The following is a 23387-nucleotide window of genomic DNA, read 5'->3' on the forward strand; positions in this document are numbered from 1 at the left end:
GTGGTCATTTACAGAGGTTTATATATTCCATTTTGCACAGCACACAGCTGTCAGCTTGTCAGTGTCATTTGTCGGCCATCTTAAACTAATGTGTCTCAAACCGTTTCAACCAAATCACAAAAGGATCTGATTTCCCTCTGTTGCCCTTTTAAAACAATATGTAAAACTTGTTTTAAATTTCAGTTTATAAATCTAGTAATCTACCATTTCATTTCATTGTATATCTTCCTTTAATTATGCCCAACTTCCTGCCACCCTGCCTGTCACTGTGTTGGCATCCTGGACTGTTTTTTTCTCAAAGAAAGATCAGAAATGAACAAGGGTCCAATACAGGACAGGTAGCTGCATGCAGATAATCTAAATTCCAAGTTGTAGAAGTTGTTTAAAGCAAGGCATATTATTCAATTATGTACTACAACAGAAATTACCTCTGGTTGATTTTTCAGCTTTAAGTATTTTACTTTTAAAATTATCTCTTCAATCGGACTTTAACCTAGTTCAAAAATGGTTTTATTCTAACAAACTCCTATTGAACAGAGAAAAATCATACTATGTTGTTTTGCACTATACCTAATTCTTTGCCTATATCTAAATGCTGGTCAATTAGTTTTCTTGATAAAACTGCTTTAACAATAGTTGAAGAGTATAAATATCTTGGTCTTTGGCTTGATACCCAGCTTTCCTTCAAACCTCATATTACTTCAATCTGCAAGAAAATATATGGTCAATTGAAGTCACTTTATCGCTCTGTAGATTGCTTTTCACAACAGGTTCGAAAAAGAATTATAACTCATTTGATACTTCCAATAATTGATTATGCCGATACTATATACGGGAATACTACAGATTCAAATCTTCGTCCTATTTCTGTACTTTATAATAGTCTTTGCAGATTTGTGCTTATATGTCGTTATAGAACTCACCATTGCCAAATGTATGAGTCTTTGAACTGGCTGGCTCCCAAGTCAAGAAGGCAATTCCACTGGTTATTACTTATTTTTAAGTGTATTTATTTTCATTTCCTTCCATATTTGAAATGTCTTCTAATTTCTTTTAATACACAGTACAATTTAAGGCATACGGATCAGCTCTTCTTTTATGTACCTAGAATTAACAAAGAAATAGGTCGTCATGCATTTAAATTTAAAGCACCATCAGACTGGAACAATCTCTCTCGCTCGCTCAGATCTATAACTTCCTTTTATGTTTTCAAATCATCTCTTTTTACTTATTCTCAAACATCTTGTTCCTGTTTCTGATCCTTTTTTTTTTTCTTCTTCTTTCTCATATACTGTACATGTTTGCAGTTGTACCTGCATGCGATAGTGAAGTGCATAAACATATTTATACCTTGAGTCTGTATTTGCATTTTCGCAGATGGCTCACTGATTGACTTTGATTAGGGTATGGGCTAAAGGGAAGGGATTAGGTTTGTGGGAGCATTGTTAGTGAGTGCGTGTATATGAATGTGAATGTTGTTGTATTTAAATGTTGTTATTGTGCTGTATTTACTTTAATTATGATTCTCCATCTTGATGTTGGTTTCTTTTGTATCTTAAAGGACCCCCTTGGAAATGAGATCTCAAGGAGTTATCCTTGAAAATAAATAAATATTATTATACTATCTTTTAAGAGTGGATGTATTTCTGCAAGAGGGCATGTGCAACTGTGGTGGAGGATAACACATTTGAATGCAACCCCGCAAATCAAAAAGGCAAATCAAAGAAGAAAGACAATGTTGGCTGTAAGTGCTGCTTGAAATACAATTACTAGACAAGGACATTTGATCATCTGAACAAACTGTAGAAAGTGGGAATGCAGGAGAAAGATTGTATGTTGTCAGTATGTGACTGACTAAATTTTTAACAGCATATAACTTTATATATATCGATTCTTCATAGGGCTGGGCGATATGGAGAAAATCAAATATCACGATATTTTTTACCAAATATCTCGATATCGATATCGCAACGATATTGTAGTGTTGACTACTGGTTCTTTCACAAAATATTTACACAATGAGATTTTTGATAAATAATCATTAGTAATGTGGATATAATGACTAAGTGCAAATAATAGAACAGTTACAACAGTCTGGTTACAACAGTTAAGTAAGAAAATGACATAACTTTACTGTAATGCAGCATTTAAAACCAGGAATAGACAACACTTATGCCATATTACGATATTACGATATCCAAAACTCTAAGACTAGTCTCATATAACGATATCGATATACTGTAATATCGATGTATTGCCCAGCTCTAATTCTTCATCTATTTAGTTTTACTGAAAGCCATTTATTACAGGGTATATTACAGGTATCAATGTTATTACCCAATCACATTTTAATACCTGACAAACTGTAGTTAAAGCAAAATATAAAAATGTTCATACTTGACTTTTTGTAATAAAACTGTTCCTCTCTTAGTTTGCGGTTAATGATATGGAGCAGTTAACTGGAGATATTGAGTGGAAAAAAATGCACCCCCTAATAGGTTGTCCCACATCTGATTGGCTCTCTGCTGTCACTCCTTCGGCCCTATGCTTCGGCCTGCCTCAATCATGAACCAGCATCAAGTGTGGAGAAATATAATTAAGGTTCCATGAGCAGTTTTCAAAATAAAACTAATTTGCACAAAGACATGGCACCATTTACTTAATTTGACTCATATCCTGTTTAGGTTCAGCTTACTCCCATCACTCTTATTTGCAGTCAGATATCAGCGTAAGTTGTACGAAAGAGGATTAGGGCCACTGGTGAAAAATGTATTTGAGTTCAGAATTCTGACTTTATTCTCAGAATTCTGACTTTAAACTCAGAATTCTGACTTTAAACTCAGAATTCTGAGAATAAAGTCAGAATTCTGAGAATAAAGTCAAAATTCACAAGTCGAAATTCTGAGATTAAAGTCAGAATTCTAAAGTCAGAATTCTGAAAAACAGAATTCTGAGATTAAAGTCAGAATTCTGAAGTTTAAAGTCAGAATTCTAAGTTTAAAGTCAGAATTCTGAGAATAGAGTCAGAATTCTGAGTTTAAAGTCAGAATTCTGAGATTGAAAGTCAGAATTCTAAAGTCAGAATTCTGAGAATAAGTCAGAATTTTGAGATTAAAGTCAGAATTCTAATGTTTAAGAATTTCTGAGTTTAAAGTCAGAATTCTGAGAGATAAAGTCAGAATTGTGAGAATAAAGTCAAAATTCTGAGATTAAAGTCAGAATTCTAAGTTTAAAGTCAGAATTGCGGAATAAAGTCAAATTGAGGTTTAAAGTCAGAATTCTGAGTTTAAAGTCAGAATTCTGAGAATAAAGTCAGAATTCTGAGTTTAAAGTCAGAAGTCAGAATTCTGAGTTTAAAGTCAGAATTCTGAGAATAAAGTCAGAACTCAAATACATTTTTCAACAGTGGCCCTAATCCTCTTCCGTAAAGTTGCAACATACTGTTAGTATAGAGTGGCTGTAAAAATGCTTTTGCAATAGTAACTTGAATATGCAAAAGATTATAAAAAAGTAAGCTTGGCAATTCTTTTCAAATTTTGAACAGGTGTGTTTCTGGTTTGGTTTATTGTTGACATTCAAATTTATCAAAAATACAACATATCAGCAGTTAATCAGTTAGTTGACTGACAGAACGTAATCTGCAACTATTTTGATTATAAGTTAGGTAATTGTAGGGTTTCCTACACAGCGCTTTGTAGATGGGTCTGGGACTAGCTTGTTCCCAGAACTGATGGCATTGGGCATGGGCTTTTATTTTGAAGGGAAACACCGTCCAACCGGTATTACTCTTCATCCTCATTTTTGATTATTTTATGTTTAGCCGACCTTGCGATCAGGTTACAGGTTTGAGTGCATGTTTTTCAAGAAAAGACATGCACGTTTGTTCACACTGCTGTTGTTTTGGTCTGCACGGTGTAACCACAGTTCAGTTAGCCGACTGGCTAACTAGCTAGTTAGCTCGCAGCAATGTCAACGTGGCGCCGGCTGCATGTGAAGGTGCGGACGGCTCATGGATTACTTACCTCCAGATGGGAGACACAAAGACACACGTGGCAGTATGGACATTTAGCGTTATGTCAAAACCTGAGTACAGGCAGACCTCTCCGGAATGACTTCTTTAAAGGTGGGGGACATGGAAGGAAGTAAACGCCAACGCGAGCCCACTTCGCATTCAAAAATCCTCAAATTAATTTAATTATTTGTTAATCCACAAATGTATGCATCTTGTAGGTCACACATCTGACACTCTGTTGAACTGTTAGCGATCTCTTTACATTTCGGCATGCATATAATCTTCCAAGCAACACTTGTTTTTTTCAAAATGTAAACTTTTACAGTGTTTCCCCACTGCTCCTTACACTTAACGTTACAGTAATTTTAATGTTACTCCTCTTATTTTCTAATATGTGAATTACTATATATGCCGAACTGTAGAGTGGTAGCTAAAGTTTCCGAAATATCATAAGTTGTAATGGTGCAAGTCAACATCTGCCAATGATTATGAATTAAGATAAAGTTTCTGCTTTTGGGCCTCAGACTTGGAAGCCCAGCTGGCGGCAATGAGGAAGAAGGCGTCGGACGCCCTGCCAGGGAGCAGCTGGAGTCCCCTGGAGATAACACCCAACCTTCCGCCGGAGAGGGCCGACATTGTGATCGTAGGAGGCGGTGTGATGGGCTGGTCCATTGCCTACTGGCTCAAGCAGAAGGAGAGGGTGCGAGGAGGGGTGAAAGTTGTTGTGGTGGAGAAGGACCCAAAGGTGAGGCCCCAGTATGGAAAATTGTTCATGCATTTTGCTGAATCGAATCCCATAGTTTCGGTTTACACCTTCATCAGGGGCCAAACAGGAATAATTGGTTAAAAACACTTTATGTACACTTTATTTTCAAACATCATATAGGGTAACTTGCATCCTGAACTTCATCTGTGTCACCTGTGTTGTTATGCTACTGCTTTTGTTGCCACCCCCCCCCCTCTTTTTGTTCCCCTTTTTTCCACAACTTTCTCTCTCAGATATTGTGATGAGGCACATGGGCACCAGGGAGGCTGAAAAAAAAATGCCAATGCATTGACCAAACATTAATAAAAAAAAATTCTTATAGGCTACTGTAAATATGTTCACGGTTATTTTTTCTAATGAAAGAGTGCATAATCCTATCTTTGTGATTCTAAAATAAGGAAACCACACACAGATAGCAATTAATGCTTATTTATTAAATATTTACAACTGAACTTTAACTGAAATTACTGAGTACTGTAACAACTGAACTTAAATCTACAACTGTAGATTTTACAATGAAATAAAAATAAAAAAGTAAATTAAGTTTTAATGTAAACAGGCGGAGTCACGTGACTACACACGCGGCGGCCATAATATGTTTTAAGGGGAAAGTACATTAACACACAGTGGGCGGCACGGAAATATTAATAGGATTAAAAGACCGAAATAATCGACTTGGTAAAATTACGTCGGTTATAGGCTCTGAATTTCGGTTTCGATTATTTTTCGATTAATCATCCAGCCCTACATGGGACCTTTAAGTCTCTCATATGATTTGGTTTCACGGGTGTGAGGGTGACTGCAGAAGGTTTTGCAAAAAAATTAAAATCCCTCCAACCAAAACTGTGCAAAGAGGGGCAAGTCCAAATATAAGTAGCAGACGATTGATTATATCGATCACAGACAGGATCAATGCCCATGTATTACAGAAAGTCTAACAGGCCAACATTCACCCCAAAACCCATACGCTATTTCAAGATGTAAGTTGTTCTCCCATAGTGTTTTAAAAGTGTGATAGTGTTATACTGCAGGCCACTGCTTCGACACAATTCCTTATTAACTGCTTCCTCCTGCATGTGGTTCTCCCCTAGTACTCCCAGGCCTCCACCGTGCTCTCTGCTGGGGGGATCCGACAGCAGTTCTCTCTGCCTGAGAACATCCACCTCTCCCTGGCCTCCGCAGACTTCATGAGGAACATCAATGTAGGTCACGTTTGAAGGTGGCGTTGCCGTTTGTGTGCAGCCTCGCTCAGCTTCACAGCACACTGGCAATGAATGACAGGCTTTTAAATCATTTCATGTTACAGTGACGTGTGTTATGTTAATATGTAATCAAGAGCGGTCTTGATTTCTTGTAGTATCTGTTGGTTGCCTTGCAACTGGTCCCAGCCAAGAAATAGTTAGGCTAGCTAGTTAAGTTAAACATTGATCTTCTCATCAAATGCTGAATTATTTCTTTCGTTACACTTTGTTAGTGTGGAAATGATTTATCTGGGTCTGTCTCTCAGGAACACCTCGGTGTGATAAACGAAGACCCAATAGACCTCCAGTTCAACCAATCAGGATACCTCTTCCTGGCCAGTGAGGAGGTGGCTCACATCATGGAGGAGAACTACAGCACTCAGAGGTGTCGCTTGTCTTTCATGCAGTACAACTGTGGGATAGCAGAAAGCTAGAAATCACTTTCCCCCTTGTTAAAGTGTACACAGAGTAAAGCTTAGATCGGGCCCAAAAGAAATCAAGCCCGACCCTACCCGAGCCCGTGCACGTTGTGTCCGAGCCCGGCCAGGCCCGACACATTAACTGGAATTATGAGCCCGAGCCCGATTTAAACCCGACAATTTTTTAATACGCGGGCCATTATAAGTGACGTTCTCAGCTGCAATTCAAAGTTGTTTGAACTGCAGAAATCTGTATAGAATTATCTTTTGAATAACACAACAAGGACGAAGCATGTAAACTGTGTTGTTTGTTTATTCAGAATGGTATGGATCCGAATGAAGAAACGTTAAAAAAAACAAAAAAAAAACTTCGACCTATAGCTCCCTCAGCCGAATGGTGTGGGTAACAGATCAAGGCAGCAACATAATCAAAGCCCTGCAACCATATAGGAGACTTTCTTGTCTCGATCACCTAATTAATACTGTCCTTCGCCACGGTCTGCATGCCGACGCACTGGCCGACAATGTGGCAGATATCAGAGAGACCATATCTGCTGCTAAAGGACTCGTGAGATATCTGAAACAATCTGGCCTGGTTGCGCAATTATGGAAGACAGTGCTGCAGATGGGGGGGACACGATTTAGCACAGTTTACCTCCCACTCAAGTCAGTGTAGGACATCTACCCAGAGCTACGGGAGAAGCTGGAGAGGCATAGCTTTCTCCCCACCTAATTAGGCTAGTAAAGTAATGATTAAAAAAAAACACAAATGCTTGATCAAGGGCCCGGCCCGAGGATAGTGGCGGTAAATATCAGCCCGACCCGGCCCGTGGGTCGGGCCAGGTCAAGCTTGGGCTTGGGCAGAGAATCTAAACTCTAACACAGAGACTCTCTCCATTCAGAGATTCTAGTAGCTCTAAGGGGATTATTACAATTATGTATCAATAAACAATCTTACTTTGTAATTGTAGGTACGCTGGAGCCAAAGTTTCACTTCTTTCCCCGACACAAGTAAAGGAGAAATTTCCGTGGATAAACACAGACGGTGTCGTGCTCGCTTCATATGGTGAGTGCAGATAATACACCGGTTAATATTTCATCACTCCATATGGTTGTAAGAGTACCGTACAAGGGGAATATCATTTTATATAATATGGTCAAATAGGGTCAAGATGATATATTGGGCTGATATAAGAGTTTAAGCAATAATCAGGGACTACCGCGCTACCGTTGGCGCCACGACCAAGTGCTGAGGGTCATCGCAGAGGTTGTCAGCACTGGGATCGCTTCCAGTAGACACCAGCAACCAGCAAGACAGAACATTGCCTTCGTTAAAGCCGGGGAGAAGCCACACCAGCCCCTGAATCGATCGGGGGGCCCTTAGGTGGGCCTTCTTTTAGGTGGCTAAGTTACGTTTAGCTGCTGCCTCCGTCCACAACCGTACATTGCTTAGCTTCTGTGTCGTTACTTCTGCCTGCTTCTCCAAACTGGGAGCTTGTTGAACTATCCCTTTTTAAAATGCATGTACAACAATGAGAGTGTTGCACCTTGCAAACAGTAAATAGTACTAAATAAACAAATGATAAGGAATTAAAAGTTTGGCGTTAAAATGGTCGAATGTGAAAAAAACGGGCTCAAAAGCTTTGGTAAATCTGGTCCTAAGTGTAGTCCACCTCTGATAAGATAGAGGTTTGCCCTTAATCACAGCTCGTTAGAGTATCTTTTTCTAATTACTATATCAGATGTTTTCCTGTGTGAAATTCAAATCTTTCTGTTCAGCATTAATCTTAAATTCAATATTTTCTTTTTTTTTGTGAATTCATTTGACACCAGTAAGTCTGATATGTATGTGAGGGCATCATTTTATATAAACGACATGAACTATTACCATTCATCCTGACTTCCAGGTTTGGAGAACGAGGGCTGGTTCGACCCCTGGACTCTGCTGAACGCCTTCAGGAGGAAGGCCATCTCCATGGGAGTCATCCAGTGCTGCGGAGAAGTCACAGGTTTGTTATCGTGGCCTCTTAAAACCAAAACCTCCTGCTGTAACTGTATCGTGTTAAATAATCATCTATTATTATTATTATTATTATTATTATCTTCTAGACACACGGGGCCGTCGTGTTACAACTTGTTGTATTTTAACTATTGTACAGCTGTTGCTCACAGACTTTTCAAGTACTCCGATTGAGTTTTGTGTAAAAGCAGATAGCTGACGAGTAAAATGTAATGTTAATCTCCCATTCATACAGCCAATCAGAACAAAGTCTGTACCTACACATGTTCCATAGTTCATTCTTTTAAATCTCTGATGTTATTCTGCAAAAACATTATAAACGCATCATTTATATTTTCAAAAATGTTCATTTGTGTGAAATCCTTATTATTCTCCAGCAGCATTAACATGTCAAATGAACAACGTGCGTATATATTTAAAATATAAACATAGCGGTGAAATAATAGGAACTGAAATGGAAACAAAAAGAAAAACTAAGCTGGAGCAGAAGAATCTGAGAAATCACATCATAAGGAGAATGTTGTCAAAATTCATGTAAAGTTATTGCAAAGAATAAATGCCAGCTTTATTCTTTGTTTACAGTCCTCATACATGCAAAAAATGGATAAAGAAGAGAAAAATGTGTGTTACATCCTGATAAATGTTCAAATTAAAAATGCAAATAACAGGCTTAAACTACCCTATTCTGGATTATACGTAGTGTTTCAGCTAATGTATTTTTCATCATGAGAAATACTAGTTTGAACAATCACTCTAACCATCTGGGATCTACTTCTCTGTGACTCTCTTAGATTTAAGAGCATTTTTAAGTCCTAATAATTGGATAAACTACTAAAAGTGTAGAATGTTTTTTTTTTTATAAATTAAGTTTTTATTGGTTTTCTTTATACATAACAAAACATACCAAAACCAACATAAAAAACATCAATCTTGATAATACCGGTAATAATAAATGAATAATAATACTAATTACAGAAATTCTACTTTATGCACAACAGTTTAGGCAGTTTACAATTCAAGCATGTAGTCATCCTTCAAAGTACCCAACTGAATAAAATTGTCACACATGTCAACATCTCTGTTTTCTGTTCATTTTAGCTAACATTCTTTCATATGATACATTCTCAACCATAAATTCAATCCACATTTTAAAAGAAGGACATTGAATATTTTCCAAAATCGGAATATCAATCGAACTGCCGTAATTACTCCCACAGTAACAAGTGAAAACTCATTATTTTTTATCTGGGGAATCTCAGATTTATCTCCTAAAAGGCAAATCCTTGATGAAAATGGAAGGTCAAATCCCAAACACTCTCCAAGATATTTCAACACAATTTCAAAGTGTATAATTTTTCAATTTTCTTTCACTTAAAATTCTACTTTTAGCAGTTTGATCCAGGACTGTATGCAGCACTGGAAGCATTTGAATGATTCATTTATTTGAATTTATGATTTGTATTAGGAATTTGAAAGCACAACAACACCAAAGAGTATCTTAAGATATGAATATCTTTATTTCCATAACAAAGACCTGAGTTAGTTCTGCAGAGCAACTGCCCCAAAAATATGCCAATACATGTTACTATAAACACCCCTCCCTGCTGAAGTTGTCCCCTCTCAATAGTAGAAATCGCATGTCTTCTTTGGAGGACAGTTCTTGGAAATGATCCAATGGTTTTAGCTAGTTCAGGTCAACCTGACCCCTTAGTTTATGTTCCAATCTGATATCCTGTTAGCGACACTTTTCTATGATATGACGCACTTCGAATAAATATCATGACACAAAATCCCAAAGGGTAGCATTAGTAAAACACTTATTTCCAAAGTGGTCCTCGGAAACATACAAACACAATACATGGAAACATACAAATTGATGGGAACAAATTACCATAAATACCTACGAGTCCCCCTTGCAATCAGCAGCCATTGTTCAAACTCCCTCCCTTTAAAAGTGAGCCATCAACACACAAATGTAAAAATTGCCCTTTGTTTAATATACAGCGGCAGGTTGTTTCATAATGAGATCCCAGTATAGATTATTTAATAAGAATTAAGAAGATGATGCTACAAAAATAACCATTTGCACTTACATGTTGCATTTCTGTTTGTAGCTAATGTACTTTTGCTTGATTCTTGCTGTTTGGAGTTTGTACCTTCATGGTTGAACGCACTTATTATTATTATTATTATTATTATTATTATTATTATTATTAAGTCACTTTGGATAAAAGTGTCAGCTAAATGAAATGTAATGTAATCTAATAAAGTTATAAGTCTTATAGTTTTACATTGAAGATTGATTGATTAATTACGCAGGGTTTCCTTTATGCCTGTGTTAATGCAGAATGCGCGTATTGATTTACTTTGAACAGCTGGCCAACTGCTGGCTGGTATTAATGTTTCTATTTCTTTCACAGATTTTAAATACACAACCAACGTGATGAGTACCGCTGATGGCGATGACGTGGATCTCAGGAGGATCAGATCTGTCAAAGTAAGTGGGACAGTGACCTTAGTGGATCTTACACTCACTGGTACCTGCTTAGTGCCATGTGAGACGATTTATTGAACTTCTATAAATTTGATTTATTTGCTTTATTGTTTTAACGTTTATTGATTGTAGGTTACTGTCGACATTATGGTTGGTAATTATGCATTTATGAGAGATGGGCTCCCTGGGACACACTTAAAGTTTAATTCTGAGTGCCAAGGTTCCAACATGAAATGAACTGGCAATTTATAGGGTCAAATAAAATACAGATTGGGTCTTTTAAGAAAAAAAATGTTTGGGGGAAAAGGCACATTTGTTCAGCCGTATTTCTGTGTTTTGGTTAAAAAAAAAAAAAATCCAGAAAACATTAAAAACGGTCTTTAGAAACCCAAGAAATGGCTTTCTGAATTTTGCAGATTAATATCGTAAGCTGAAAAAAGTGCTGCCTCATCTTGAAAATGTAGCATCTTGTCAAATTCTAGGTAGTATTGGTTGGGATAATGCGTTATTTGGATAGTCCTTTGTTTACTGACCCAGCACCACAGGAACATCCTAGTGTTGTACATGTTGGGATAATGGCGCGTGTTGATCAGGTGCAGATGCCCAACAGCCTGGAGTACCAGCCGGTGGAATGTGCCATTGTGGTGAATGCAGCAGGAGCCTTTTCTGCCAAACTGACAGCGATGCTGGGAATCGGCTTTGGCCCCAAAGACTCCATCGCTGGAATCCCACTGCCTGTTGAGCCTCGCAAAAGGTCGGTCATTGACTTAAGTGGCATATTTTCCTTCTTTTTATTTTATTTTTTAAAGCAGCCTAATCACTGTCAAAATCTCTAGTTTACTCTGAAAGGGATTGGCAGTGCCTCAAACAGTGCAGTTCTTTAGTATTCTGACAGTTTGATTTGGACTCCAGCTAACTTTATAGTGCCGACTCTCAGCTTTAATTTGAGGGTGCTCACTTCCAAATCCGAGGAACTGTGTAACGATTGTAGCCCTTTCTAAACGGAGCGGTGAAATAGGGCTGTGAGTCTTTTACTGCTCACCCAGAGCAGAACACACACTTCAGCCCGGGTTATACTAGAAAAGAAAAGCTTTATGTCGGCAATCAAAAGTGCTTATAGCTTTTCTGAACGACCACACTCGAAGGCAGAGTGAAAAGGCAGCCGTCACAGAGAGGGGGAAGAAGTGATATTGTTTAAATATGGGCATAACTACCAACAAAGTGACAGAAATACTTTGCAAAAATTAACACGCGGTGGAGTTAGTAAGTCAAGTTTATTTGTATAGCACCTTTCACAGATAAAAATCACAAAGTGCTTCACAATAAAATGTAATACTATACAACAAATTAAAATACAAGAACATTTTAAATACAAATAGAAAACATAACAAACAGCCATTTAAAAAAAACTTGACTAACTAAAAGCCTGCTTGAATAGCAGAGTCTTCAATTGCTTTTTAAAAGATTCGACAGAATTCACAAAACGTAGAGAGGGAGGCAAGACATTCCACAGCCTAGGAGCCACTGCTTGGAATGATCGATCCCCTCTAGTTAAGTTTTTGTTTTTGCACTAAACCAGCTTCAGGTTCTCTGTAAAATCTTCACTAAATCCTTCTTCAAGCTGCCTCAAGGAGCTGCCTCTCGATCCAAATGCTTTTTTACTCAAAGCACTTCCATTTTGATAGCCTGACAAGCCAGACCCACATCAAGATGTTGGGTCTGGGAAAGTGCTAGGGTGGGTCTAGATATCTAGGCTAACATTTTGACCCTTTTCATGGCAAAAAACTCCCTGTCAAAAATTCAACTAACTGAATGTCGGCATGAAATATCACATCATGCTTTAAGGAAAAGAATGAACAGTTTCCACAGGACCGTAAGAATATGCTGAAGGTAATATTGTACTACCTGAACTCTTTTTCAGGTATGTGTATGTGGTCCACTGTCCTGATGGTCCAGGTCTAGACAGCCCCTTCCTGATTGATTACTCTGGAGTTTACTTCAGAAGAGAGGGGTTAGGAGGAAACTACATCGTTGGGAGATCACCAGAGGAGGTCTGTTTATAGTTCTACGCTGTTTTGAAAAAGGTTTAAATGAAAGTATGAAAAAGGTTTAAATGAAAGTGCTTTTCCTTCCTCAGGCAGAGGAGCCAGATACCAGTAACCTGGAGGTGGACCACCAGTTTTTTGAGGACAGGGTTTGGCCCAGCTTGGCCTCTCGTGTTCCAGTCTTCGAGAAGCTGAAGGTAGGGTTGGGATATGTTGATATATCATATATCATCATTTATTTGTGTCTTTTAGTTATTTTATGGGTTCTTTTAAAGCCAATACTGATATTTTTTTTTGTTGAAGCTTGCCCTTGCAGATCAAATTATGCATATGTTTACATTAAGCAGTTAAATAAAAAAATAAAAATTCTGTCAGTTTCAGCACTCCGTCCTCACTAAGTTGGCTTTTTTTTCCCTCTCTATAAGTGTGTACAATATGATGTTGTTGAATCGCATTGGATCCCTTGACATTTTCGGTTGTTCTATTTCTTAATTATGTGTTAATTACGGTCTCATGACAGTCTTTTTGTGATTTACTCTTACTCACTCAATAAAGGACAATATACAAGATTTATATTGATCAATGCAATGTCATTTTATAATAATCAACACGTTTGTTGAGGAAAAAAAGGGCTCGAGTTCTGTCATTGCACGTCTCCATCGTGTATATTTAGATCAAAAAAATGAATAATTGTTTTTGAGCTACTTGAATATAGTTTTCTGAATATCTGACTTTGTATATTTGTGAAAACAGAAAAAAACTTGAAAAGAACATTCTTCTTCACATTCTTATTAATTGCACGGCTTAAAATTAGGGTCTGTGCACATTTTATCAACCGAAACAAGAAAAAAAGGTAAAACCTTCTTCTCTTTTTTTCCCTCCCTCAGGTGAAGAGTGCGTGGGCAGGTTTCTACGACTACAACACCTTCGACCAGAACGGCATCATCGGTATGCACCCTCTCATCAACAACATGTACTTTGCCACGGGTTTCAGCGGCCACGGCCTGCAGCACTCCCCCGCTGGGGCGATCTGTGGCCGAACTGATTCTGGATGGAAACTTTACAACGCTGGACTTGAGCGGCCTGGGCTTCAGGCGCATTCTGGCCAAGGAACCCATGCTGGAGAGGAACATCGTATAGAGGAGCTGGCACCTGGACTTGTAACCTTCACTCTCCTGCAAATGCTAAATTATTACAACTTTGCTCATCAAAGTTTGGTATTTTTGTAGTTTTGAACATTATTCTTATCATTGACATTGATCTCACCAGATTAATTACGTCGATATGGGAAAGCTATTTCAGAAAGTAGCTAAATAATACAAATGTTCACTTTCTAATACCCCTTTCACACTGAGGGCTCAACCAGCAGCAGGCTCTGACTTATTTTTAGTAATGTTCCCAGATTTCAGCCTTTACTTATTATTTACCATCTCCAAAGTCATAGGAATGGACTCTTGACTGATCAGTTTATGTATGTACTTGTTGTACATAATGTACACTGTTAGTAGGGGTGGGAATCACCAGAGGCCTCACGATACGATATCATCACGATACAATATTATTGCGATTTTAAAGATATTGCAATATTCTGTGATATATTGCAATTTATTACCTTTTTTCCAACTTCAAATTTTTCCCAATTTCAAATGATGTCCCCAAAAGAAAACTTTGTTGACATCTGTTTTATCTAAAAAGATATATTTCTCTGTTTGTTCATCTCACTTCACTTTTATTGCTGCAAAATGGGATTGTCAAGCAGACGGACTGACCAACACATATATCATAAAAGATCGATACTTGGCGTCTGTGTATCGATACAGTATTGCCATGGAAAATATTGCGATACTACTAGTGTGTACAATATAATGTTGAGTCACATTAAATCCCTTTACATTTTAATTTGTTCATTTCTTTTAAGATTATTTTTTGGGCATTTTTAGGCCTTTATTGACAGGACAGCTGTAGAGATGAAAGGGAAGAGAGAGGGGGGAACAACATGCAGCAAAAGGACCGCAGGTCGGAGTCGAACCCCAGCCCTCTGCGTCGAGGAGTTAACCTCTATATGTGGGCGCACGCTCTACCAACTGAGCGATCTGGGCGCCCAGTTTGTTCTATTTCTTAATTATGTGTTTATTATTGTATCATGAAACAGCCTTTTTCTGATTTACTGTTACCCTCTCAATATAGGTTAATATCAAAGTTTGATATTGATCAATGCAATGTCATTTTACAATAAACATGTTTATTGAAAAAGGGCTCGAGTTGTGTCATTGCACGTCTCCACAGTGCATATTATAGATCCAAAAATTAATAATTGTGTTCGAGCTACTTGAATATAGTTTTCTGAATATCTGACTTTGTACATTTGTGAAAACAGAAAAACTTGAATGAACATCTTGTCTTCTTAACTGCACAGCTTGAAATTAGGGTCTGTGCAAGAAAACAACTTTGGTTTATATATTTACACAACCAAGTCAAACTGGATTTTTGTACATGCTGGGATTAAATACGGTTTTCCACTGACGGCAGTAGAAACAATGTTTTTTGTTTTCTTAAAGATCCCATATTTGTAAAGGGAGATTTCAATGTCTTTTTTTTATTAAAAGGCAGGCCAAGGTGCTATATAAATACTGTGACAGTATCAAAACGCTCAATCAGAGAAATGCATACAGTCAGTATTCAGAAACTGTTCTTTAAACAAGCCGTCGGGACTTTCGTATTCTTGTGATGTCACAACTATCCTATATATAGGCAGAAAGTACAGCTATGGTCATAACCCCGACTGCAATGACGGTGCAGAGACTGAGAGGCAGATGTAGAAGACCCGGAAACATTGACCAAGGAGGAAACAAAGAGAAGATAAATATTTTTTAAAGTAAAAATATTTCACTGCTGGAAATTCAGTGGTATTTAAATTTCAACATAAAGTTTTGCAATTAGGTATTCAGTTGCTTATATATATATATATACACGTACATTTTTACAGTCTTTTCTACACCCGGCTACTGCAAATGGAGCAATACACAACATAAGAGGTATTTCGGGTGTTAAGGTGTTGTATAGACATTGTGCAGCAGATGGAGCCAATTCTCTATGTGATTTTGATATCAAGTAACCAGCGGAGCATCCTCCCACTTTTAGATCACATTTAAGGCAAACTGTTAGCAACATTTTATCTTGGAAGTCAAAGGCAGAGTGATTATTTTTTTTAAGTCAGTAACAAGAAGAAAGAGAACAGATCAGCACCTAAATTAAAGAAAATGCCAAGAATTAGTTTATTCTAAATCTATTTAATACCTTTGCTATAAAAATTGTACTATGAACATGTCACATAAGAATGAAAATAGCCAAGATGATCATGTTATAACTACAAGGTCATTAGTAATACTCTAAGCCAAGGGGAAATATGACGTTCTTGTAGAACATGAGCAATAAAAGCACCTAATTCAAGACCCTAATACAATATACTATAAAATATGAATGCTCTGTGCAGGATGTACACTGGATCAATGAGAGGCACGCATATTAAATTGTGGTGTCTGTTGGTCTTAGCTATAAGGTTTTTTACCCAATATTACCTTTGACAAGCTGTATTGTTTAATACTTTTATGCCTCACATGTTACTTATGTCTCATGTAGCAGACTAAGCTTACTACAGCCCTCGCGATCAACATAAATACTACTTTACCTGAGTAAATGTAATGAGTTACTTTCAAGCAGGGAATGAAATACTGCTTATTTGAGACCCTTTTGTATCTTGCAACAAGAGTTGGTTTCTGAGCACCCACTTCCTTCCCTCCTAACATTAGGCGACGGCCACATCCTCCACATGTTAACTTCCTGCTGCAAAATGCAAAACACACCTGCAAAAAAGAAAGATGTAAGAGTAAAAACATACAGTCATTGTTAAAACCACACCAAGACTTTTACTTGAAGAGTAGAGATCCCTTCTTTATGTTTGAGGTAAATGTGAAAGTAGAACTGCAAAAAAAAAACATACCACAAAATATTCAAATCATACATTGAAAGCAAGACTTTAAACTACAGAGTGTGGGTCTAAAGTGGATGATGTTTTTGATGTGGAGGAAGGTCTGGCAAAGCGAGACTATTACAGACACAATAAGAAATTCAAAATCCACTCATACGCTGCAACAACAAATAATTTCCTGAACGGATCCTTTAGATTTCTGATCATTGCTATCAAAGCTTCTATTATAAACTGTCACTTTAAATTTAACAGCAGTGGGTAAAGTATTGCAACGTGAAATTAAAATATCCAACCATAGAACTACTGAGCATCGGCACAAGAGGGTTACAAGTCACAAATTACAAGCAAGCAACGCCATTGTGCACGTGGAGGGTGATAAAACAAAGGGAATCCACTGAGAGCTTATGGGGAAATCAACACATGTAAAGTTGATTTTGACCAGAACCTTCGTGTTGTCGCTGCCGTCAACTGGTCCAAACCAAGAAATTCACCACAAAAACCCCCACATCAACAACAACAACAACAACAGCTTTTTACACTACAGTTTTGTAAGGATTAAACAAACAAAATATAACAAGGTAATCAGTGTGCTTTAGAGGCGCTGTAGGCAGGTTTTGTGACCTTTGGACAAGGCTAAGCTAGCCGTTTTCCCTCATTTCCAATTTTGTGTGAAGTTAAAGGGATAGTTTGGATCTTTTGAAGTGAGGTTGTACGAGGTACTTATCCATAGTAAGTGCATTAGCTACAGTATATGGCGCCAGACCGGCTGAGAATATCAGTTTAAGTAAACACTATATTTAGAATATTTTCACCAGTTCAACTTGCCGTCAAACAGCTCTTTTAAACGGGCAACTGAAGCTGTTCTATCCATCTATGCTCTCTTCAAAGCCACCAGCAGGACTGAGTACCCAGGGCCCTCATGTAAGGAGGGCCCAGAAAGATGCTAGAATGAATAGCTGTGGATGCGGGGAGGGACCTATAGAGAATGCCTTTCTACAGGGCCCAGAATTCTGTGCTGCCGGTTCCCCGTTGTAAAGGGCTGTTTGAAAGCAAGGTAAAGCAGTGGAAATATTCTAAATATAGCATACATTTAAACTTTTTCGGTGGCTATACGTTTTACTCCTGTCTGCTTCTCCAAACTAGGGGTGTGCCGACCACGATCTACTGTATGTACCTTATACAATCCCACTAGAAAAGATCCAAACTATCCCTTAAGTTAGCTGGGTGCTGGCAGTAGCTCCATATTGAGTGTACAGACATGCCTATTTAACTCTCTGTGGGAAAGCAAATGAGCTTATATCCCATCATATTTAACTTCTCCTTTAATGAGCCCGCAATATGTTTATGCACAGCTCTATACTGGCTGTTGTATTGAAAATGTACAGCTAGTGCTTAAAACACTTACTCACTAAACTGTGTGGTGGCAGAAAGTTAGTACAGTAGGCTGTAAAAGTCTTGCAGGGTCTCTGCAGTTGAATCAATACAGGGGTAACACTGTCTGCATCTTCATTCATCTCCTGCTCCCTTCATTTACATGCAGTTAATGGCATCTGTATCCATCGCTGAGGGGCATATTATTAATTCAAGCCCTCCCTTATATCATAACATCATGGAAATGTGCTCCACAAATATGAAAATGGTCCTTCTGCAGCCAGGCAAAAGACATTTTGTCCCTGCGGCTCTTTATTTTTATGCAAATGTGATGCAGCCTTGCAGGTTCGAATAAGGGGGGAAGGGGGACCACTGGAAATGCAATTGAGGGATTTCTTTGTGAGGCCCTACGCAAATCCCAACTGTTCTCAGGGCTAAAAACAAAAACAGCATGGGCACTGCACTGGACACATAGGCCCCTTCAATAGAAGCACCTTCTGCCACAGCACTGAGGGCTGAATATTTCTCTCCTCATGTTGCTGAGAAGTTACACTGACAACAACTTCAGCCATCATAATTTCAGTGCTGATGAAGCCACTGGTTGTATTATTAGACTTTTTGGTGACTATTTGAGTGATGAAGGGAGTCACCCTGAAGTGACGCCCCGTGAGAGCTCTCTGGCTGGCTCCTCTGTCCGTATGAAGCCAGTGTATACGGTGGCATGTGGCTGGGATTAGGAAATTTCACTGTGGATTAAAATCTTTCTAACGCCTCCATGGCCACTCGCTAAAAGAAAGGAGTCTGAAGTTCCAGCGGAGATCCAGTGAGCACTCTGGGCTCATGGTCTCACTTAGCAGGTACGTTGAAACTAAACTTTTGAAACTCTTTTTACACAATTGAGGTTGAATGAATTATTTACGTATTAGACTAGTGTCAGGAGTTTTAAGACATCTTTCAATTGCTTTTCATTTCTCTAACAAGCCGAATGAGTGTATAGCCAAAACATGCAGTGTTGTTTTTACTTAAGGATTAAGAGGAGAGATACTTTAACATTTTTATAAAATAGAGATTGTATACGAGTGTAAACTTTTCCCACTGTGTTCTGTAGCAGAATATACAATAGTGGCTTTGCCAATTTTGTAAAACAAAGAACTAAAGGAATCCGATGCTAACGGTACTTTACTTAGGGTTTAAGGTTTAAGACTTAATGACAACAACAATAGCTCAAGCTGTTTTCCTAGTTTGTGCAACACCAACATGATGTAACAATAATGAAATATGTATGTAATGAGAAGTTAATGAGCTTAAGTTAATTATAATACTTTTGTGTAATCACAAACTGTTAGACAGCTGCTAACAAATATATATAAAAATAGTAGGATCATTTAATTGTTGGTTTTGTTATTCTCATTGTGTTGACAGTAAGAAAAATATAGAATATCACAGATTTATGCTTCACAGTAAGCGGAAACACAAATCGTCCAAACAAACAAATTTGTACCGCTTCACTCTGTGGTTGTTAAAGTGTATTGAATAATAGAATATGTGGAAATATTCAACATGTTTTTTGACATAGCCTGTTTAAGGCTCAACCAGCTGTGCTGTTGGTTTCTTCCTTTTTTCCCAGTCAAAGGATTTTTCCTAGGGATGCACCGATCCAATACTGATATCGGATATCCGGCCATTACTGACTCTAATAGCTGGAATGGGTATCGTGGACAATCAGGCCGATCTATTCGATTCTATTAGATTATATACATGTTATACTTGAATTTTAATTCCTGTTGAAGTTTTGACCAATTTGTTGCTGCCTTTAAAAAAGGTTTACACCTGAATTGCAATTCCTGTTAATTTTGAAGATTGCTGGTGCACAATTTATTATTTTAATAGTAAATAACAAATCAGTAAATTTATATCATGTATTTATTTGTTACATTTTGTTTTACAAAGTTAGGAAAGTTTTAGTCAGGCCTGATGTTAAAAAAAGTGATCCCAGTCACTTCCACACAGTGAGGCACACAGCTTATTAATTAAACATTGGTACCGGATCGGTACTTGTTATTGGACGATACCAAAAGCACAGGTTTTGGTATCAGGACTGAAAAAGTCGGATCGATGCATCCCTAGTTTTTCCTTATTGAAACCTACATTTACCTAAGTCTTAGTTTCAGGATAATGGGTGTCGTAAGATGTACAGATGAAGCCCTTCAACATTGACCTGACTTTATTTGGTGCGTTCCTGCTCTGAAATATGTGTATTAATCCTTCCCTCTCCAGCTCAAGGATGCTCCAGGTGCTCCAGGGTCACATCCAGCCAGCTGGACACAGAAGCCGCAAATCTCGCCTGGTTACCAAAGACGGGCACTGCAACATTGAGTTCGGCAACATTGAATACAGTAACCACTTTGCTTTCCTGGTGGACTTCTGGACCACGTTTATTGAGATCCGCTGGCGTTTCGTTCTCCTTCTGTTTGTGGCCTCGTTCACAGGCAGCTGGTTCATTTTCAGCCTGTTGTGGTACTGGATCGCAAGCAGCAACGGGGATCTGATGGGGCAGAACCGCACAGATGGACACATCCAATGTATAGACAATGTCAATGACCTGACAGCAGCGTTCCTCTACTCCCTGGAGACCCAGACGACCATTGGGTACGGAGGCAGGGCGCTAACTGGGCACTGCGCCGGCACTGTGGCTCTAATTATCATCCAATCTCTAGTTGGCGTCTTCATCAATTGTTTCATTTGTGGCATCATCTTGGCAAAAATCTCCTTACCCAAAAAAAGGGCAAAGACTGTCACCTTCAGCGACACAGCTGTTATCTGCTTGAAGAAAGGAAGTCTTTGTCTCCTGATCAGAGTGGCAAACCTTCGAAAGACCTTATTAATCAGCAGCCAGATCTATGGAAAGCTGCTTAAAACAACAACCACATCAGATGGAGACACCATCATTTTGGACCAGGTGGACATTGACTTTATGGTCGATTCTGGCAAGGACAACTTGTTTTTTGTTTGCCCTATGACCCTTTACCACGTGATCAACAGATCAAGCCCATTCTACGAGCTGTCGGCCGACTCTCTTCCCCACCAGGACTTTGAGTTGGTGGTCTTTTTAGACGGGACAGCCGAGTCCACCAGCTCCTCCTGTCACGTCCGAACCTCCTACATCCCTCAGGAGATCCAGTGGGGATACAGTTTCCTGCCCATCATCTCCCGCACCACGACGGGAAAGTACTGCGTGGACTTCTCAAACTTTTCCAAAAGCGTCCGGGTCACCACGCCACACTGCGTCCAATGCTTCGAGACAGACGCAGACCATAAAAACCACAACCGAGAAAATCACGACAACCAGCAGAAGTCGGGGATCGACAACTTGGGGTATCAAGTGATCGACATTCACGACTCTGTGTACATCACCAAAATGTGAGCGGTTCGGAGAGGAGTTTCAGGATGTGGGTTGTAAAGTGTAAAAAGTCACTTCCTTTGACGCAAACTTTCACTTTAACTCAGACTTCCTTGACGAGGAGTAAACTGGTAAAGAAATATGTGCTTCCTCCAGTGAAGAGTTGAATTAATTGTCGAATCTTTTTTGGCCTCTAGGCCAGGGCTGGACTGGCCATCTGGCATACCGGGCATTTTCCCGGTGGGCCGACGGACTTTTGGGCCGAATCGCCGATTAGTCAGCTGCAAATATGGCTTGACCCCAAAAAAATTCTAACAAAAGATTTTTCAGTGGTTTACAGTAGTATCAGATGTACCTAAAAACATACTAAAAGTTTACCAAAGTTTGACTTCAAGAAAGGCCCCATTTTCAAAAAGGCGGCCGCGGGTCCTTAAAAAGACCATTACTCCTTTGTATTCCTACTACACCATGAACACTGGTACCTTATACATGTTTTGGCCATTTAATATTCTAATTAGCATATTTGTATGATAAATAAGCACTATTTTTAATATATATATATATATATATATATATAAAATTGTAATTATAAAATTTCCCTTAAGTAATTGCATATTTCTCATATCATTTTGCCTAGTGTTGGTGGTTTCTGCCCATCAGCTCCCTTCTGATGAACCTCTACCACATCAGAGCCATCTCTTAAGTTTTTACAGCAAATGTGGCAAGTTTCTTGGTTTACAACAATATGACTCATGTCCAAAGTTGGAGTGTACTTTTTCCTCAAGCTAATCCAACAATGTCATCCTCTCTTAATACACTCACATTGTTGGCCTTTGTCATGTGTTAGAAATCTTTCTAATGTTCTTTTGACACCCCCATAAAATGACACTGAGCATGTGTCTGAGAATAAGACATTTGTGCTGTAATATACACTACCGGTCAAAGGTTTTAGAACACCCAATCTTTTTAGTTTTTTTATTGAAATTTGAGCAGTTCAAGTCCAATGAATAGCTTGAAATGGTCCAACGGTAAGTAGTTAACTGCTTGAGGTTAAAAAAATAAGTAAGGTTACTCAAAACTGATTCCCACAGGTGTTCCAACTTGTCTGGATTACTTACAACCCCCTCTGTTTGTATAAAAGTATTGTTGGAACACACTGTGGTACCGTACCCTCGTGAGCATTGTATGAACAGTATTGTACTGCAGAAAGTAGTATGTTGCTATAAAAATGTTGGGAAAAAGAAAATTAACAATGGACGACCATCATAACACTTAAGAATGTTGGTCTTTCCTACAGAGAAATTGCGAAGAAAGTCAAGGTGTCAGTGAGTACAGTATTCTTCACCATCAAAAGGCACTTAGAAACTGGGGAAACTCTGACAGGAAGAGGTCTGGCAGACCCAAAGCCACAACAGAATCTGAAGACAAGTTTCTGAGAGTCAACAGCTTGAGTGATAGGCAGCTCACAGGACAACAGCTTCAAGCACAGCTTAATAGTGGTCGTAATAAGCAAGTCTCAGTTTCATCTGTAAAGAGAAGACTTGGAGCTGCAGGTTTGATAGGTCGAGTTGCAGCAAGAAAGCCATTGCTAAGACGTCAGAATAAGAAAAAGAGGCTTGACTGGGCCAAGA

At 38.5% G+C, this 23387-nt stretch overlaps 2 protein-coding genes across 2 annotated transcripts; both read left to right on the top strand.

Moving 5' to 3' along the window:
• The first annotated feature begins 3804 nt into the window (after positions 1–3804).
• On the top strand, positions 3805–14592 carry foxred1 (FAD-dependent oxidoreductase domain containing 1). The gene is given in 12 exon segments (XM_039777401.1): positions 3805–4123; positions 4537–4757; positions 5870–5980; positions 6286–6404; positions 7410–7504; positions 8346–8447; positions 10879–10955; positions 11546–11706; positions 12874–13003; positions 13090–13194; positions 13885–14015; positions 14017–14592. Coding segments are annotated over 12 exon segments (1530 nt in total). The 5' UTR covers positions 3805–3966; the 3' UTR covers positions 14138–14592.
• A 4475-nt stretch (positions 14593–19067) lies between these two features.
• On the top strand, positions 19068–22838 carry kcnj1b (potassium inwardly rectifying channel subfamily J member 1b). Its single transcript, XM_039777402.1, has 2 exons — positions 19068–19213; positions 20634–22838. The coding sequence occupies exons 1-2, from the start codon at positions 19197–19199 to the stop codon at positions 21778–21780; spliced, it is 1164 nt and encodes a 387-aa protein (XP_039633336.1). The 5' UTR covers positions 19068–19196; the 3' UTR covers positions 21781–22838.
• Positions 22839–23387: the final 549 nt, after the last annotated feature.

The sequence above is a fragment of the Perca fluviatilis genome, chromosome 16, assembly GCF_010015445.1.
Source record: "Perca fluviatilis chromosome 16, GENO_Pfluv_1.0, whole genome shotgun sequence".
Lineage (NCBI taxonomy): Eukaryota > Metazoa > Chordata > Actinopteri > Perciformes > Percidae > Perca > Perca fluviatilis.